At 36.9% G+C, this 13,037-nt stretch overlaps 1 protein-coding gene across 1 annotated transcript in view; it reads right to left on the bottom strand.

Moving 5' to 3' along the window:
* The window catches only part of LOC125504783 (venom dipeptidyl peptidase 4-like), an 8,622-nt gene extending 6,706 nt beyond the window's left edge, over positions 1-1,916 (bottom strand). Inside the window, exon 1 of the mRNA XM_048667244.1 lies at positions 1,887-1,916. Coding sequence (XP_048523201.1) covers positions 1,887-1,916 — 30 coding nt within the window. The remainder of the gene's footprint in view (positions 1-1,886) is intronic.
* Between the last annotated feature and the right edge of the window lie 11,121 nt (positions 1,917-13,037).

Here is a 13,037-nt window from a genome sequence, read left to right as displayed (position 1 = left end):
GCTTATTAGGTTGGAAGCAATCCATTCAGGTTGAAAAACCAGCATGTAAAATTTTGATTTTTGACCGAAAATTTCATAAGGGGTAGAGGTCGATTCTTTCAAAATTTTTCAAATTTTTCAAATACCTTGAAATTTGACACAATTTTCTTTGTAAGCAAGCGACGAATGCAATCAGCTTATTGGAAAACACGCTAGAAGCTTTAAACCCAAAATAATCGACTTTTTGGTCCATTTTGAGCGGTTTTTGAGCCATCACGATCTTTAACCGACAATATTTTCCTTATTATCTACCGAAACACATCACATATGTACATAAGGCAGCTTATTAGCGTGGAAGCAATCCATTCAGCTTGAAAAACCAGCATGTAAAATTCTGATTTTTGACCGAAAATTTAAAAATTTCTCAAAAACGTGGAAATTTTACATAATTTTCTTCTTAAACAAGCGACGAATGCAATCAGCTTATTGAGAAACACGCTAGAAGCTTTAAACCCAAAATAATCGACTTTTTGGTCCATTTTTAGCGGTCTTTGAGCCATCACGATCTTTAACCGACATAAGGCAGCCACTTAGGTTGGAAACAATCCATGCAGCTCAAAAAAACACGCATGAAAATTTTTCAGTTTTGACCGAAAATTTCATAAGGAAAAAAATTCATCGAAAAAAAAATCGCTCAACATAAGTTTACTTTGTAAAATGCCCTTGTAGAGTTTCAAAGCATGTGTAAAAAAGTTGTTGAAAGGGTACTAGGGGTGGTTTAACAGTAGAAACTGCCGGTGCTGGAAAAAACACAATTTTTATTAACAGGATTTCGAGCCCCCTGGCCGCTTTCGGTTTTGTTCGCTCATTTTTTATTAGTCGGGATTGTTGAGCTGGCTTTAGCACTTTATATTCACGAAAATTATCTGATTTAAGTTGAAAGCTATAAATTTTAATCAGGCTTTTATTAAGGCGAAATAACCTTTCAGTCGGCTGGACGGTTGTGATGGAGGGTTGTTTTGCGCTTTCAGGGGGATTAGTTGGCATAGTTTTTAATAAGTAAGTTCTCCACCAAAAAGCTTTTCCGATTCGAGTCCTACAAGTCAGACTTTCGCTAAAACTCAACGGAAATGTGTGTGTCTTTTTGCCTGGACATGTCTGCATGATTTAACAGGATTGGAAGGTTTCCTTCGGAAAATGTTGCATTTGACAGGCACTTTTCGATCGAGTTTTATGAATTTTTTAATTTTTCTACTCGTTATGAGGACTGCTAAAGAAAATGGAGCAATAGAAAGAAATGAAAATAGTTTAATGGTGCTTAAAAAGTACGTAAATTCTAATTTAAAACATGCACGATCGCCACCTAGTTTAATCCTCCATAATAAAATGAATTTAAATTATAACATTGAAACGATTAATCTAGGAACACACCTACTTAAATCAAGACGCGTATCGTTTAATGGTTCTTTATATCGTTTTTACAGGAATATTTTCTAAACACCATAAAAAACGCCGGCAATAATTTTCTAGTATAATAGGGATGAGCAAGTTGAGGCTCGCCTTCCTCGGGTTTTATCGGCAATAAAATCACCTTCTAATCAAATTATACTAGACTGAAGGAAAAACTGAGAAATAGACCGGTAGGTGGAGAATTTATTAAAATTCCGCCATAAGATATTGTTTGAGAATGTTTTGAATTAATTAATTAGCCTGTTCTCACTGCAGTCTTGTTGTCGGCTTTCTTGATGTTTTCAGACGATTTATGATGCTAACCTTTGGAATTAATTGGTTGGCATTTTTACTTCTGAACATTTGGGTTGGAAATAAAGAATAAAAAGTTGAGACAAACGTATTTATTTGACCACTTCTAGCGGGCAGCGTGAGATCGCAGCCAGTGGTTTATTTACCTCAAGTTTCTTTGACAAAACGTTGAACATTGTCCATTAAAAACGTTGATTTGTCTGTTTGAAAGTCCATTTCGACTATTTGCAAATGTGAAAAGTTTTCACCCGTAGAGACTGTTAAAATCAACTTGATCGCCCTGAAGCTCTCACCACATATAAATAATATATTCCCATTTAGTTACATTGGACTCACACGTGAAAACTCTCATAAACTAAAAATATACATGACTTTAAACTTAAACTAATTGGAAAAGTTTCAGCTCATGCCTGACAGTTTTGTATGTTTCATAATTCGCTCATAACTTTGTTCATTTTAAGTCAGTAAAAAGCTCAATTCCAATTATTTAAATTAGCTCTTGTGTCGGCTTTTGCAAACCAAACCAACTTTTGATTTTGCATTTGCAAAATCCATAAAGGCTGATTAAGGATTAAGGAACATGAACCTTATGATTCACACCGTTCACAAAAACCACATTTGCTCAAGGGCCATTTTCTGCATGACAAAAGTACTTTTACGACTGGAGGAACAACTGAAGCCCAGCACAATGTTAACCTTCTAAAATTACAAAGTATAACCGATGAGATTGACGGTATTAAAAGTGTCACCAAGTATTCACTCATCGAAATTTATGTGGTCGTAAACATGTTGATTTATTCGATCCATGAGAAGAAACGTGCATGCCCATAAGGCCATTGTGTGTGTAATTTGGCGGTTCTAATAACAAGAAGTTGCGGCCGTTAGTTTTTGTATGATCTATCAAAGGCATTTGATAGTGATTTCGTGCATCCACATTTGTAAGTATAATCTCCCTTTGTGACTTCTTCAATGAAGAAATATCAAATCCCAAATAATTCAATGATTTCTCAGTGCTTTAACAACACAATGCTGCCTTATATCCGCGTTTGTAATAATCTTCCCTAACTTTGACAATAAGCGCAAGTTTTCGTGGAACAGTTGCAATTTTGCAATCTTTCAAACTTTTCACAATCCTCCTTATATGTCCGATCACTTTCTTCACTGATTTGCACAACATTTTCTGCTCAAAATGTTGATCTGATGATATTGAATGGATCGCATCGCATGCTCCATGTGAGCAACACGCTAAACCTGGCACAATCAAAAAAGAAGGCTGAAACAAATATGAACAGATGTGAGAAGCACTCGGGCCGCAATCATGTTTAAAAAACTCTCACAAATCTATGTTATACATTAATGGATTTATAAGAGGATTTTATCGAACCCCAGCTTGTATACGTGGGCCCCCAACTGAGCAGGCTCATACGTTATACTTATTATTTCACGTAACGTCGAGGAAAAGGGGCCCTTTCATCTACTCGGACCTTTTGGGTGGGGCATTATGCAAAATTAGGCCAACCTAAAATATGTTAAAGACTATGACGGCGAAGTAATGGTGATTTTTCACGAATGGATGGGTTCCCTGAAGAGTGAACCAACTGGTCAAAGAGAGTGACCTAAATGATGGTGTTTTATTTCTTGCATTGTGTCCTAGCTTTTGGGGATTATTTGTAACTCAACCATTCCAGTTTAGAGGTATCATATTATTATCATCACCCTTTTACCGCTGTGGGAATTAATTTTTCCTGTAGGGATAATCGGGAGTACTTTTTGACGCAAAACCATCGCAACTTTTCTCCAAAGGTTCACGGAAATAATCCCAGAAACACTCAAGCGGTTCAGGGGACGGGTAGCCAACATGTCCAATATATTCGACGCCTTAATCCGCCTAATTTGATTAAATTAATTTCGGAAAACTACAGTTTCGGGCATTAATAAACAAATATATATGCAAATCTGTTTAATAAAACAGCGAGTAACCGTTGGATAAGGCCCTACAAAACCTCTACATATTCGAGCGGGTACAAAAAGGGAGGGTGAGCTCCGCATACAATTATGTGTCAATATAAATTTGGCACAAGGCCCTTTGAAACGCTCAAGTAGGAAATGTGGTTGTTTTCTCACGGACATTACGGTTTCTAATAAAAATTTTTACGACCCGGTATAAATTTGTTAGTTTGAATGTTGCTGACACATTTTATCACGCTTAATTGTCCAATTTTTTGCCACCCCGTTCTTTACGACTCCAAGGTTTACACTGTATCTGTAACGCTTTTTTACTCGCGAACTTTAAACGGAAATCACACACCGAACCAATAGGGTCAGTATTTTCAAGAGGGTTCTTTATTTTATTCATTTGCTTCGTATTAATGTTTGTAATCGCTCTTTAGTTCACTAGTGAGTGAGAAAAGTGATGGTTTACACAGTACAAATAATAGTAAAATAATAGCAAATAATAATAAATTCTGAGGTGCAGGATGTCAAAACGCAAATAACATTTTCCTTTTTCAGCACAGAAAAAATGTGTGTGCGGGTTTTCCGGATCGAGGAATACAAATTTCCCATTCCTCTGTAACTTTGTCTAAACTCCCGTGAACATTTTATCGCCCTAGTGCGATAAAGAAGTAGTTTCCGCTGCCATTGCATGCGTTAAAGCATTTTTACCGCACTCCAGCAAGGAAAATTCTATATTTGACTCCTGATCACTGGGCAATTTATCTTCGCATTACAACCCGCCTAAAACTGTCCATATCTATTGATCGCTTTATAGTAAATTATATGTTTTCCTGAAAAATAAATGAATAATTTCGCCGGGAGCAAACGTGAAGTAATTTGTAATTTATGGTCTTAGCAAAGCTTATGAGTGCTTATGCAAATACTTGGCTTATATTGCATCTAGTTTTTTTCGTTCGTCCAATTAATTTCAATTATCATTGTTGTAAATATCGTGACTAAACCTTGGCTCTGACAAATATTATTGTTGTAATTGCATTTCTGCAGTGCTGAGGGTATTTTAGTATCTTGTTTGTATATAATTATAGATAGATACACATAGATAACCGCGTAGCTGGTTTTAGCGCAGTTTAACCGGGAAATTTGTTCAAACTCTGTACTGACTATAAAAAAACTCAAAAATATTCGAAAATGTTACGGAGCTTTACCAAAGAAATGCGTGGTTAATTCCATAATCTTTCGATTCCATCTGCAGCTCTTGGATCGTTGCTACGCTTGTTCACAACTGAAAAGCCTAATAAATAACAATAATAGCAAGTTATTTAGATCTGCATCACATGTGATAACTCGACCTAGTAATTTGAAATTTTAATCACTTATTTGGTGGTTTAACGACCAGCTGAGGTCGGTCAGCCTGTGTTCGGCCGCCATACATAAAAGGTGCGTAACAGCGGAAACAAAATAACGCTGAATAAAATATCAAGTGTTTCCCGTTTTTCACACGATTTATTACGTTCGCATATAAATTTTTTTCGACGGTTATTTTCCTAACAGGCTGAGCTCTATAATTTGGGGACAATGGTCTTGACAAGTCGATTCACATTCAACTTAAACATCCACATTACCGTCCATTAACCTGTTCGATTTTAACCGAGAAAAAAATATTATTTACACATGTTAAACCGTAATCGTTTTTTCACATAAAGAGTTCAAATGGTTCATACAAGGCTTCGCACCAGCTTTCATAACTGTTTTATCCTTTTCTTGAAATCTGAAAGTCATAAATAATAGAAGAGGTTTATTTTAAATAATTATCAGCTTTAGCGTATCGGCAGTGCGATACAGATACTATCTGCAGTCAACTCTTTAATAATAGTCACTGTTGGTTGCATTGATAAAATCGCATACGTTCCTTCGCAAAGGAAATAAAACTAGTTCAATGGATTAGCATTTCCTTTTTCGACCGGCGGCTTTTTCGCCAGATCTTTACATTGCATTAATAAACAATTATCACGGTCGTTTTGTCATCAAATTCCCCATCAATGTTAAGCTGAACATCACAAATTGGCCTCGGTGTTTTGGGGCGAAGATCCAAAAAAACACTGCCAACTTTCCACACGCCAATCGCTAATTATTTTTTCGAAAGCGTTTTGTTTGCGAGCAGAGCTTATTAAAGCCTAAAATGGAAATCCGCTCCCTAACAGCTCCCTGGAATTATTAATAAAGGTACTGCTCGTATTGTAAATTGAAATCGACACGAAATCGGAGCGAATTTTTTGCAAAGAATCCCATAATAACGAGCCGTGAAGTGAAATCATGCCACTTGGTTCTGCTACTGTGTGTTCTTGACAGCTGAAGAAGTGCACCAATTAATTTTACGTGTATAAATAATTTTAATATTCAATAAATATTCTATCTGCAAGGGAATATAATCAACAGATGAAATTGCTCAGATTTTTGGAACAGCAACAACCGTAACAATAACAAACAACTGTACATTTTGCACACACACATGAGTAAGTATTCAATTATTCTTTTTGAGTTTTTTTATTTTTATTAAACGGTTTGCCTCACTTTCCATACGTTACATGGGAAATTCGTCGGAAAAGGTTTTGAATATAGAGCTTCTTCTTACCACTTCAGAGGTGACAAAAATATCTTTGAATTGTTCATTCGGACTCCCATTGACTTACAATGTTTCGGTTGGCAGTATCTCCAACTAAGTAAGTTATAATTTCATTAAACGAGCGCTGCTGACCGAAAAGAAACAAAGTGCGTTATTTATGGTATCACATTAGGCTGAAATCTAATTTTCCCGTGACAAAGCCTAGTCGAAAGCTTCAATCATCAGACACGCAAATTATCTATAATTTAGAGATTGTTCAACCTAGTTTTTCCGGTGGAAAGGTTCACGGTCAAGGGAACCGAGAAAATTGATGGGCAAACAATTTGAAATTCGTTTCAAAAATAGATACGCGACAATAAACAGTCATTTGTTCCGTTTGAGTAAGGAAATAAATGGAACAGTGCCGCAAATTCAAATATCCATTAAAGAAATATTCTGGAATTCGATTTTTTAGGCGGTTTTTACCTGAGTAGTTTGTGTTTAAATTTCGGCTTTCTTCGTTAATTATTGCATGTTTAAAAATTGACTACCGAATCATGTTCAGCCACCCACTTCAAATTGGATATTTGCGATTTACATAACTAAGCCAACGTGATAACCCTGAACTTTGCGGTTTTAATAATTAAAAATTTGTATTAGATTTACCTCACTGCTGCGAGTCCAGTGGAAAGTGCGTTAAATCGTTTTTTTTCGCAAAATATTTGGGGATTATCTACATTATGCTGAATAATATGGGCATCTGTTGATCGGGGCGGAAGCAAGAAATTTAATCACCCCTAAGTGAGGACTCCGTCGATATTCCATCTGCAAACTTGTTGACTATTTCGTTTAGGATTCAAAGAGGCGTTTTCGCTGATTCACCACACGAACATTAATAACAGCAAACAGTGTAAGTAGCCTTTTTTATTTAATTATACTGCCTAGAATTGCGAAGGGCAACTTGTCTGCAATATTTCAAGCGTTAAATTTACGATTAATCAGTTTTTTGTAACATACACGTTTTGAGTTGTCAAAGCAGTTAAACGGGCAAAGTGGGCGAGGTTGGGGAATATCTGAATGCGCTTAATAATATTATTTTGCCCGGTATAATGGATGCATTTTATCAAGGCTGTGGAAGAGCGTTTCCTTTCAATTTTGTACTTTGCAAATTATATGTGTCTGGCTTTGTTAAGTCAGCTAATAGTAGAGACTGATGTAATATGGCCGGGCCCTACAGTCTCGCCGATGTTTAATTATAAGCGGGTGAAACATCAGGAAATTCTTCGATTTTTTCCCAATCAGAAGTCTCTAGCCAGTCTTCCAATGATCAGGAATTGGCCCAACACAATTTTCGAATAAAGCACTGAGAAATAAATGAAAAAAAAAATAGATAGATATAATTTTCCATTCAATTGTTATGCAAATTTTTTCGTTTTTATTTCCTAAAAGTGACTGAAACTGTTAGAACCGGTAGGATATATGTACATACCGGCACGGTATATTAAACATAGTATTAATTTGATGGATACGTAAATACCGCCCGGGAGTCGCCGTACCGTAAAAATAACTCTTTTTTTGTTTATAATGGCTCGCCACCCGCAATTCACTCCGTATAATGCTCTGAGAAGGCGCCTTTTGTTACAACCAGACGAGAACCAAATCGTTTCCGGTGAGGGGGCCATCAGATTATATATCTTTCACGTTTTTTTCCTTACGAAATCCGAAAGAAAAAAATAAGGATACTGTCGATTTACATGTATGCGTTCAGGTGGAATGTGCCATTTCCTTATTAGCTCTTAGTTGAACTACCTTAGTTTTAAAAAACCCTAGTTTTGAATGGCCAGCCAAGGGGGAAAATAAGTCTTTACACCATTGCAACGTGCAAACTGTCTCCAATTAGTACTGTGAGTCCTGTTCAAATTGCTATTTTGCATATTTTTTTTCGAATAGAAAATCGCCCGTTGTGCCACTGGACAGCATGCACTTTCATCTATCAGATCCAACATTTTCTGTACAATGGATGCTTTTGTGGATTTTTGGTGGATTTTCAAGGCGCAGTAAGCAACGCGCCCCTTTATTTAAGCGCTTTGAGAACGCGTTTACAAAAATTTATTTTGCAAAGCCCAGTTCAGATAGAAGAGCGATGGATACGCTACTGTACCGAGCAGATTTTTTTGTATTATGGGCGTGTACTGCGTTGCAATGGCTGCATTGGTTAATTTTTTGCAAATTTTTCCCCAACTAGAGGCAACTTCCGCATGGCAAACTTTTTTCAAAAATTTATTTTGCAACAACCAGTCCGGACTGGAAAGCGATTTGCACGCCACTGGCGAAGACAAGATATTGTCTACTAGTGCTGAAAGCCCCTTTGCAATTGCTACTTTGCCTAAATATTTACGAATTTTTCTACAACTTGATATCGCTGTAGAAATAAATTAACTTTTGCAAAAACCATCGCGTGCAGAAAGATACCTGTTACGCCACTGCAAAGCATGCACTTTCCCACTTTCGTCTATCACAGCCAACATTTTGTCTACAAGCTTTTTTAACAATGTTTGCTGATTTTTGAAAGCGCAGTATGCAAGAGGTCTCTTTATTTCAGCGCTTTGGCAATCTGTTTTTTTTTTAATTGTACAAAGACCAGTCGAGGTAGAAAATTGATTTTTATATGACTCCAACAAGCCAGCGTTCCTGTATTAAGAGTGTAAACTTCACTGCAACAGCTAATTTGGTTAATTTTTTACGGTTTTTTATCCAACCAGATGCTTTCTCCCCAAGTAGATGCAACTTTCGCCAGCAAACTTTTTTCCAAAAATTCATTTTGGAACGATCACGTCGGGTAAGAAAGCAGTTTGTACGCCACTGGAAAGAGCAAACTGCCTACTGTTACTGCTCTAAGCCCCATTTCAATTGTTATTTTTGCTTAAATATTCGCGATTTTTTCTCTCACTAGGAGCTCATATTGTTATCGGTTTACAAGTAAATTTGGTTTTTCACAAATAGTCCCGTAGACAAAAACGCGTGTTACGCCGCTGTAAAGTGCGCACTCGTCTATGCTTGATGACTCTATGCATTTGTCGATTTTTGGTGAATTGAAAAGCGTAGGAACTAACGGTTTTAAAAAACTAGATGCTTTTCCCAACGAGATGCAACTTTCGCAGGTGAAACGTTTTTTGAAAAATTTCTTTTGTAACGATCAGAGCGGATAGAAACTATCATAGACCTAACACTAAAGCAAGCTCTCTTCTATTAATCCATTAAAAGTTACGGAATTTAAAATTTGGTAAATTTTTTGCAAATTTTTGCCCAAAGCTAGATGCTGAGTTGCCATCGCCTTATATTTGATTTTAAATATTTTTTTCGTATAAACCAGCCGGGCTAGCAGGAGGCAAGCTGCATTACTGTAAAGCATGCACTCTCTTCCATCATAGTCAACATTTTCTCTGCAATCAATAAATTGGCCGATTTTTGGTGAATTTCAACATCTGATTACGCACCTCTTGATTGAGTGCTTCGACACTTTTTCAAAAATGTATACTGCCGAATCCAGCCCAGATAAAAAGCAAATTTACCCACCACTGGAAAGACCAAACCCTTTCCCATTGCAATTGCTACATTGGTTAATTGTTTGAGTTGTTTTTCCCAACCAGATGCAACTTTGGCTGGACGAACATTCGAACCGCCCAGTATAATTCGGTTACATAATCATGCAATCTTATTTCAGGGTGAAATAAAGTCACATCCTGCTGGAACTATATCTGAGAAACTCGAGCAGATATCAAATTATCAAGATCACGTAGTGCGAGTTTATTTCCATTTGAATGAAATTCGTAATTCGGTCTTGAATAATCTGAAAGTTTGATTGCTACTGTGTTATAACCCTTTCACACGGCAGCCAGGGACCCTTTCTATCTAAACAAATTACGCCACTCCCTGGCCGCCTTGTCGAGAACACTTGTATTCTAAATATGTACAATGGCTTTTTTTCGACGCAGGGCTTCAAATTAAAATCAGAAGGGCACTCCTAGAAGCGGTCTGTGGATTATAATTAAGCTGACCCTCCTGTTTTTACAATTGCCTTTTTCCCATTTCAAGTTCGGCGATTAATTTTTTCAGATTTTCTCATCGGTTTCTCATCGATCAATGAACGAATGTACCCATAAGTGCATCGGCCGCAAGGGCGAATGCAAAGGGGCGGTCCCCCATATGTAACTGTAACTCGGTCAGTGATCAACATTTTTCAGAAATTCGAAAACTTCTAAAAAGCCCGGAGAGTTGGCGTAGAAAGTTGTTTTAGGGCCAAAGTTTATTTTGCTCGGCCTTTCCATTGCTGCCTCCATGATACCGAACGTTGCATTTTTCTCAGTCAATGAAAAAGCGCTGTTATTAGTGAATAAGTTACTTATTATATCCCGAGAAAATTCTACAGCATTCGAAAATCCACAGATCTGCACATGCGAGCAGCGTAAATGCTATCAAAGAAAAACTACAACCCTGGTTGCGATCCTGTTTTACAAGATGAGAAAAAGTGGTATTCTGAAATGCAAACTTTGAGTATTTTCAGCTCGATATGTTGTGTTAGATCCACATTCAATGCTCCGACGGCTCGATCCGAAATCAGTGCCATCCGAAAAAACGCTACTCATCAAACAAAAATTCTATTTTGCGAGCATTTCTTGAAAATCCACACGAACCTCGAAATCCTGCTTATCTGTCGGACTAAAACGCGAATACAATAAACCCCCGAAACCTTACTAGGGCTTTTATCTTAATACAGCTACCTAATAAGGGTCTTACACAATACTCAAGCTAAAAATAAGACCAAGATAGGACAGGCCCGAATAAATTCGCCCCATTGAAATTTAAATTTGGTTGTGCGATATCGCGTAATCGAATTGTGTTCGAGAACACAAATTTATGTCGGCTCAAAAGGCAGAACGTGGCAAAGAGTAAATATAAAATAAAGTTAACGGCGCGTTTCTTTTCACTCACTTATTAGATGCAAATCAATTGCAAGGTGACACGAGATCAAACGTTAGGCCTAAGAAATGTTGCTCTTTGTGAGCCGCTTTCACATACACAAGTATATAAATAAAATATCCTCTATGTGAGTGTTTTCTTTTCTTCTACGCAACTTCTGTTTTCAATTGTTAATTGCCCGATTTCATATAAACTACGTGTTTATTCCTTATACTGTTCAGTTCTCTGTAGCCTTTCGCTTTTATTTCCCTTCATCCACAATATTTCATGTGATATCTGCGGGTTATGGGGAGCCCGATATAGGTAACTCATCACATAAATATTGATACCCGGCCTATATAATCGCTTAATAAAAAGCATTAAGAGGCCATAATACATGTAATAAAACCTATATCTGACCGAAGCGAATTTTTACTGACCGAAGGGCCTAATTTACTTTTGTCCTGTTTTCGATATAGCCATAAGTGGCTATTTAGATATTGAGACCGATATTCGATGGAATTATTCACGAAAAAGTTCGGCCATTTTATTTGATTTCGGAATATATGGTAATTACACGGGTTTATTGCCAATGTAGGCCAGATAACGAGCAGCGTTTGATTTAGCAAAGTTCATTTTTGCCTGGAATTACTGGACTTGTTCAGTGCTTCTTTATAAGTCCAACAATGATATTTTAAATCGCCCATAAACAAAGCTAATAATGGATTGCATGTAGCGATGGACGACGACTCAATTTAAACGAATATCGCTAGAACAGCTCACTTCGGAGTTGGATTTATCTAGGAATCTATTAAATGGCGCAAAAATTTAGTGAACAACCGCTTAATCATCTTGACAACCAGTTTCCTCGAAAAATAATTAAGCGTATGTTCCTTGCCACTAGGTTAATTGTTTCTTCATTAAGGATAACGAGTAAATTAGTAACATGATAAATAGAACATGGGACTTATCAGAAAAATCTGCTTGTAGTGAGGATTTTTATTACCATTTCAACAATAGAAAAATTAACTGCTTTACCGCTCCGTATAGGAGAGAATTCATCACGCGTACATTGGCAATAATATGATTTAGGTTTCTAGAGTAGGATAACTTGCAATAATTGTCATTGTTCGAACCAAAGTGGAATCGCTTGTTTGTGTACATGAAGATTATACTTTAGATAAGCCAGTTACAATGGGAAAAGTGTTTGAAGATGACTTCAAAGTGGGCTTAGGATTTCGTTCAGAATGTTTTACTGTGTTTTTCATTCCTCTATCCAGTGATGTGAAAACTATCGCCCTAACTTGAACGGTTCTTAAAATATCAGCAAAAAAGGGGCGTAATGTTTGGACCCCTGAACCAAATTGGCTAAAATCGCATGAAATAAAAATGATGTACTTTTGATTTTTTTACGAAAGCTTGGGCGCTTTTACTCATCCTCCATCCAACGCTAAGAAAACGAGCGCTTTAGCTCAAATGCTTTTTGAGATATGACCAAAAACACGGCGTCATGTTTGAGCCGATGGGCTAATTTTGGGTGAACCGCGTCAATCAAAAAATCTGCAGAAAATTCGCATTTTGTGTGAACCCTAGCTATCGTTCACTTGATGAATTCATTGAGATGAAAATCACTGTAGCTCAATTTGTTGTTGCAAAAAGTGGCATCATGCTTGAATTCAAGAAGTTTTAGATTTGCGTGTTTTTTTTTTTGAGTTGCAAAATCCACTTGAACATGACGCTGCTTTATTCGAAGTTTCTCAAGAACCATTCGAGCCACAGA

This window comes from Dendroctonus ponderosae, unplaced genomic scaffold (genome assembly GCF_020466585.1).
Source record: "Dendroctonus ponderosae isolate FM_Combo_2020 unplaced genomic scaffold, Dpon_F_20191213v2 Dpon_F_20191213_6, whole genome shotgun sequence".
Classification (NCBI taxonomy): Eukaryota; Metazoa; Arthropoda; class Insecta; order Coleoptera; family Curculionidae; genus Dendroctonus; species Dendroctonus ponderosae.
Note: the sequence above shows the minus strand (reverse complement) of the source record. Positions and strands in the feature narration are given on the sequence as shown.